General features: G+C 33.8%; 1 protein-coding gene across 1 annotated transcript; it reads right to left on the reverse strand.

Annotated features, from left to right (window-relative positions):
• Positions 1 to 319: 319 nt before the first annotated feature.
• LOC131052615 (uncharacterized) lies at positions 320 to 4,004 on the reverse strand. Its single transcript, XM_057987222.2, has 4 exons — positions 3,329 to 4,004; positions 1,764 to 1,985; positions 849 to 1,290; positions 320 to 759 (listed from the first exon to the last, which is right to left on the reverse strand). The coding sequence occupies exons 2-4, from the start codon at positions 1,962 to 1,964 to the stop codon at positions 407 to 409; spliced, it is 996 nt and encodes a 331-aa protein (XP_057843205.2). The 5' UTR covers positions 1,965 to 1,985; positions 3,329 to 4,004; the 3' UTR covers positions 320 to 406.
• Positions 4,005 to 7,384: the final 3,380 nt, after the last annotated feature.

The following is a 7,384-nucleotide window of genomic DNA, read 5'->3' on the forward strand; positions in this document are numbered from 1 at the left end:
GAGCACAAAGGCACCCATGCATGGAGGAGGGAGACTTGAACCATCCACCGTTGAGGGCAAGATCATAGGTGGACCATCAGAGTCGCAGTGAGTAGAATTTAAGTTTGGGCTTAATTTTTTTATGTTACATTTGAACTTATCACCTTAAATTTTCATCTTAATTTACTCTGATTCTACATAGAATCTAAAAATGTACCTTTTTACCTCCCAAAACAAGCTTTTTCATTAAATTCTAAAATTAAAAAATGAACTATGTTAAACATTTGCTTATATGCATTCGCTCGTATCCTGAACTTTATTTAAAAAAAAAATCTTTCAATTCATTAATAAATAGAGTTGGATTTATCCTCAAATTTCATGAACATAATATAGTACCCCATAGTTAAAATACGCTTTACATATTATTTTATAGTTCCCAGTGTTTCTGCTTGATTTTCTTGGTTTCTTTCTTGGACTTACAAAGAACGCATCTTCCAAAAGACTTGGACAAAAATAGAGCAAACCCACAAACAGCGCATGTTGTAAAAATCTTAGACAACCTGTGAGCAAGGTTTTTCTTCTTTTTACCGTGTCCTCTGGCTGATTGCTTTGAATCTCCATTCATAAATGGATGCCCATGATTCCCTTGCACAGTTATTTCATTTTCTTCCTCCTCATTTACACATCTGGAAAACCTCTTCAAATCTCTATTGCCCTTTGCCTCAGCCTCACCCACTTGACTGATTTCTGGTACTGGTGATGTCTTCTGGTAGTTGAAAGCTGCAATTTGCAGCAATGCATTACAAGAATATTTAGAAAAATGTTTCTCGGAAATAATACTGAGTGATTCTAAGTAGGGTCTACAATACCTGCTAATTGTTTTTCCTTAGAATCCATGGATTCCAAATAATCTGAGGCCCTCACAGACTGAGATCTATTAATGGAGCAGGGCACAGATACTATAGCATTTTTAGAGTCAAGATCATCCATTTGCACAAAGTGTACACGCCTTTGTCTATGCTTAGATGTAGATCCTGGATCTACAGTTTTTGTCAAAATCTTATCTTGCTCTGGCTCTGATTCAGTCTGAAGGCTTCTCCTCCTTGCTTCAAATTCAATACTAAAGCCATTTCCTCTTGACAAACCTAACTCAGTTTGAATGTCACAGCTTTTCCTCCCTGATGTACCCAGCAAAGATTCAAGATCCCAGCTTGATCTCCTCAGTGATGATTTACAGTCTATATAGTTCTTGCAGCTCAGAATCTCTTCATGCACCCTCTTTTTCAATTCTTGCAAAGCAGAGCTCACTTCCTGCACATTTCATACCAAGGATTCTGAGATATTAGATTTCTGCAGTCCATAATAATTGTTGTGCTATGTTTCTTGTTTCAACTGTGTAGAATTTATTTGCATCAATGTTTCGGATCACATTCTATGATTCACCATCAAGATAAGAGAGTTGTAGAAAAAAAATATTTCATTAATGTTTCGAATCACACTCCATGATCCATCATCAGAATGGAATATCAATGGAATAGCATCTTGATGTAATGGAATAATTTCTCTCTACAGCTCTGTCATCCTGATGTGATGGAATTATTTTTTTCTACAGCTCTGTCATCCTGATGTGATGGAATAATTTCTCTCTACAACTCTGTCATCTTGATAGTGAATCATGGAATGTGATCCAAAAGATTCATGCAAATAAATTCTACACAATTAAATTCAGAAATGTAACACAACAATCAATATTCTACTTAAAAGGAATATAAGGTAAATCATACCTCAACTGTTTCAAGTTGGCGAAACATATCTTCCAGTTGCTCTTTTGTTTTCAAGATGTGAGTTTGATCCTTTGCCATCTGATTTGATGGTTCTTCTTTCTGGAGTGCTTCCAACTTTTTCTGGACTTCATTTATGAGGTTCAAATTTTCCACAATTTTGTGGACTCCAATTTCAGCATCCTCATTTCCCTCAGAATCCATTTTCAAAACCGACTTTGCCACCTGTATGTTTGGGGAAATTGTCATTTCAAACAGAAAATCCCATCTGATATGTATTCTGTGAATGGCTCAATATAAAGAATTCTATCAATTCATTGGAAAATCATCCAAGAATGGAATTTAATGCAATAACGGAAATCTAGCAAAATCTAACGTAACTTTTAGTAAACTAACGCTGGAACAACCTATCAAGAATGTTTATGTTAAAAAGTCTGTACAATATTTTAGTATGATAGTGAGATCAAAATACAATACATTCTAGTGATAAATTTTTTTTTTAAGCTCATATCAATAATTATAATGTGGAAGTTGTTGGAATGTGAAGTCCGGTGGATCAATATCTAGTCAGCAAATGTTTCGTTTCCCCTGCCTTTCTTTGATCTCTTTGTCTGCACTGATGAGTTATACAAATTGGGGAATGTAACATTTGTCTCCATGAATTTTTTATGTATTAGCTGTCATTAAAAAAAGTAACCAATCTTTGATAAATCATATAAATCTGTTGTATACTTTGGTATCTCTGTTATTATTTGTTCGTATTTATACGATTAATAAAAGTAATCAATCTTTGATAAACCATGTAAATCTGGTGTATTCTTTGGCATCTCTGTTATTAATTGTTGGTGTTATATGTATTTCTATCTGCTCTGGTTTCTTAACAGGAGTTTGTTAATTCACAACTTGCCATCTATTCTACAAGGGACTGATTATTTGTGATTTGATGTAGAAATCAGTTACATTTTGTTCAAATATAGAGAAAAACATTTTTTTTTAAAACTGTAACATTAAAAGTAAAAATAACAGGGTACGTTGTTCTACAGATTATAATTGATCTTGTGAATGTTATATGCCTTTTTATTTTAATAAACACAAGAAATATATTACACAACATTAATGGTATAAGTTTTTCACAATCTATTGATACAAACTTTTGGAGTAAGTTGTGTATGTTCACACTCAGTGATTTATCATCAGAAAGGAAAAAGCAGTGACGAATTCCAGATAGAGTCTTAGACAATCTTTTTAAGACTCTATACCCAATCTGTTACTGTTTTTTTCTTCCTGATGATGGATCACTGAATATGATCTGAAATGTCGATCAAAAAACACACAGCTTACTTCAAAAATTTGTATCAATAAACTACACAACATTTCACAATTTCCCCAGATCTCAAACAAGATTTGTTTTCAGATTCATAAGAGCAAAATGCTCTGACCTACCTGATTTCAATGAGTATCTGTTGAAATTGTTTAGAAGATTACATGAAAAAAAAAACTACAAATACTTGAAAATTTCTGATAAAGCAACACATTGCACATAGATTGCCCAGCTTGAAGAAACAAACCTGTAATCAGAATTTGGCATGGCCTCTTGAGGACAGAATACACTTCCTCAAGATATCCTTGAAAACTGCAAGAAATTTTACCAAAGTCCAAGCTTTGTTTTGCCCAAAAGAGTGTCAGAAATACCAATGTCTAGACTCTATACTGAACTCCATTGAGTTACATGGTGACCCACAATTGCATTAGAATGTAGCCTTCTAGAAAAAATAGCAAAAGGTGGAGGATAATATGGGGAAACAATTGCCATATTTGTTCAAGGGTTGAAAAACTCAAACTCACTTCAACATGAGGATAACTTTGGGTATCAAAGAATTTGCAGGTGGTGGAATTTGCCAGTTAGTGTATGGGTAGCTGGCAACTCTATCTATAATCGCCATCCAATTCGTGGACAGTTATCATATAAACCGCGTCAATGGTGTTTGTGTTTTAGCGTAGGAAATGGTTGAGCTTAGACATAAAATTATGCAGTTTGGAGGATTACTGGCTTAAAATCAGCACCAAAATTAATACTCTGTTTGGCAAATGACACTGATTCAAAATAGTAACAGAAAATAAGATTAAAGAATTATTCTACCCAGACACCCTGTGCTTTTAAGTGTGTGATCCTTAAAAGTAGCACAATGACAAGTTCAACGCAACACATAATTTTTAATGAGTTCCACAAAATCTCAGCAAATCACGAATCTAGTGAATTGTGGAATCTGGGTAAGACTAACTCTCCGAAGAAAGACTACACATGGGAAGGACATAATTTCCAGTGAAATCAAGGGTCGGTAACTCATAGGGTTTACAGAAATAAACCTTAAAGGATAGCTATTTGCACAATTGATTATTTCTTTTTATTGTATCAAAATAAAAATATCTTATCTCGTTTTGAAATATAATTCTACAATCTTTGTGTCGCTAAAGTTAAATGGTTTTAATGAACTCACCAAACTCACCAAGATTTATATCATAAGGGATGAGGTCTAGATTGTGCCCTAAGCAAATTTGATGGAATGGATATGAGTGCAAGACCACCGCATTACAAGGGTTTGAGATCTAGATTGTGCCCTAGATGAATTTGACGGAATGGATACCCCTTAGTCCTTGACTCTTACCCTAGATGAATTTGACGGAATGGATACCCCTTAGTCCTTGACTCTTACCCTAGATGAATTTGACGGAATGGATACCCCTTAGTCCTTGACTCTTAGGCAAAGAGGTTTTAGTCTAAAAGCTCATGCTCCCATATCAAATAGTTCGAAGTTCTTTGTGGATAAAAAAAAATTCTCCATTAAAATAATCAATAATTTTTAAAAAATGAATAAATCCTAGTTAATATTTTATTAACATAAAAAGATAATTTCCTTGATTCCTTTTGGGCTCATTGTTTATATATGCTGGTTTGTTTTATGGCCACGACCATGATGTTGTATCAATTGACTTCTTAGTTTTGTATCTTTTGGATTGTTGTTTTTTCTAATAATGGTTGGTAGGTTGTAATAGTCAGTTTCCTAGTTTTGTATCTCTAGGATTGTTGGTTGGCTATTGTTTGCATGTGTTTTATTTGTTAGTAGCGTTTTGTAAGTGGGTTTCAGATCCCTACAAAACCCGTTTGTACAAGATTTCGAGTCCCTTCAAAACCTATTTTACCCTTAATAAAAAACATAAAAAAGATAATACTATATATATTTAAAAAGGATAGTTAAAAGGCACACCCTCAAAGTCTAAACAAGACAGTCTAAAAAAATGGATTTCCCTAACTTTTGAAATTTTCTCGACTTTTGGCACAATTTATTAACATTTAGTCTTTTGTACTAGATTTTCAACAACTTTTTTTTTCAATCTTGGCAATGACTCAACCAAATTTAGGCCTCTAGGACCTAAAAGAAAAAACTCACTCAAAAACCCTCAGAGGGAAAGGACTGGAAATGACAAGCCAAAAGGCAAGAAAAGTAAAAAGAAAGGGGGTTCCTATCCTCAACATTGGGTGTGTGTGCAAGGCACAAAAATTGTTTCACCTATCCTCTTCTCCAAGTGCATATCCATATCCATCTACACACAAAAATCAGGTTTGTTGAAGGTCTCATCTAGATCTTTGATCCTTATTGATATTTTATTTAGAACTTAGCTTATGAAATATCCAACCTAAGTTAGTATATCATTTATCCAATCTATCTTGGATACTGTCTAACCCAAGTTATCTTATCTGATCTACTCTTTCTTGGGGACTCCGCAACCTAAGTATTCCCAATCAACTCCTTGTTAAGGATCTCAAATCACTTGAAACATTCTTGGTTAGCTATCCATTTAGTACCTTTTGGTTTTTCCTAGTGTTGCTAAGTTGTACCCATCATCTTTCCAATCCAAATTCAAATCCAACACCCAAGGTTTATCCTTTACCACACCATCCTAAATGTCATTTCCCATCACCCTAAGGTCTATGCCTACCACTAGGTCACAAACTATGAAAACCATGACTTCTCATAATTTTCCCAATTCTACATCTGTCAATATCCTCTTTGAAGAGGTTATCCATAAAGTCCCCCTAGAGAACAAATTCCCATTTTCATTCCACGTTCCTCCAGAATATAATTATGATGAGTCTTTCTTAGAGGAATTTTCCCAAGACCAACAAGCTATGGATTTAATACATTGATTCCTTCAAAAAAATCATGAGCATTACCTCCTTAAGCTATTTAATCTAGGCTTTAAACTACCCCTTGACTTTGATGTGTCTAATATTGTCCAACAAGTTCCTTCCACATCTCCACCTTTTAATTCTCAAAATCCTACACATAATGCATTCACCTCTAGCTAATCTATCACCTCCAAAACTTCCATCCCAACCTCTAGTCAACCTATTACCTGTTAGACAACTCAGATAACCGGTGGACAACTGAAAGAGGGGGTGGATCAGTTGTCAACAAATTATAGAACTTTAAGCATTAAAACTTTATTACCGGAATACATAAACCAAATACCGGAATAACAGATGTAGTCACATAAATCTGTTCAATTTAATTAAATGAATATTTGCTATTTGTTTGATTAAAAATCCACTAGCCATCAGTTAATTAAATTAATATTTAATTAATTCACCTTCAAAATATTCTTCTATTAATTAAATAAATTATTGAATTTATTTTAATTAATTCATTAAACCAAACTCACAATCAATTAAATGAATAAATCCTATTTATTTCATTTAACCCTTTTCCTCTTTTAAATAAATTAAATAAAACATTTATTTAAATCATTTATTCTCCCCCCACTTGCATTTTCCTACAAATGCAACTGGCACACATTTATTGAAATAAATTAATTTATTTTAAATTAAAAATCCTATTTTCCCTCACCCACCAAACCCACTTGCAATCCTAACCCCCTTCTAGATTCTTCTAAGCCCTTCCTAATTAACCTAATCCATCCCCTAATTATTGTCACATTCCTAAGCAACTTGGAGTCACTTCTCAAAGACCTCAAAGTCTTTGAAAATCATTTATTGCTTTGTGTGTTCAACAATTTAACCTTCAAAGTCTTCCAAACCACTAATGGCTCTTACATGACCATTTATGGCTCTTACATAACCATTTATGGTTCTTTCAACTTGCACTCATGTGTCTCCTCAAGCATTTATTGCTTTGACCATGATTATCCTTTTTGCCTTTGCACAAGAGTTTATCCATTGGATAAAAGCTTTATTCTTTGAATAAATAATTTATTCACTCAACCCAACCTTGACCCTAACCCCCAAGTTAACCTTCAGGTCATGTCAAACATTTAATGCTTATTCCCTCTCCTCTCAACCTATCTCACATTGACACTTGTCATTCTGGGATTGGGTTGAAAATCCTTCACATGGATTGAATATCATTCAATCTTGACCCTTGTTGAGATTACTCAATCTCAACCATCCATTGCTCCATTTTTCCTATTAATAGAGCCCATTTCTTCATAATCCAGATCCTGAAAACTTGTATGCATTTAATCTATAGTGAATTTTAGAGAGCATTTTAGCATAATAAACTCATATAATTGTCATTTTGGTTTAAAACAAATCATCTTAGTATCTA

The sequence above is a fragment of the Cryptomeria japonica genome, chromosome 10 (genome assembly GCF_030272615.1).
Source record: "Cryptomeria japonica chromosome 10, Sugi_1.0, whole genome shotgun sequence".
Lineage (NCBI taxonomy): Eukaryota > Viridiplantae > Streptophyta > Pinopsida > Cupressales > Cupressaceae > Cryptomeria > Cryptomeria japonica.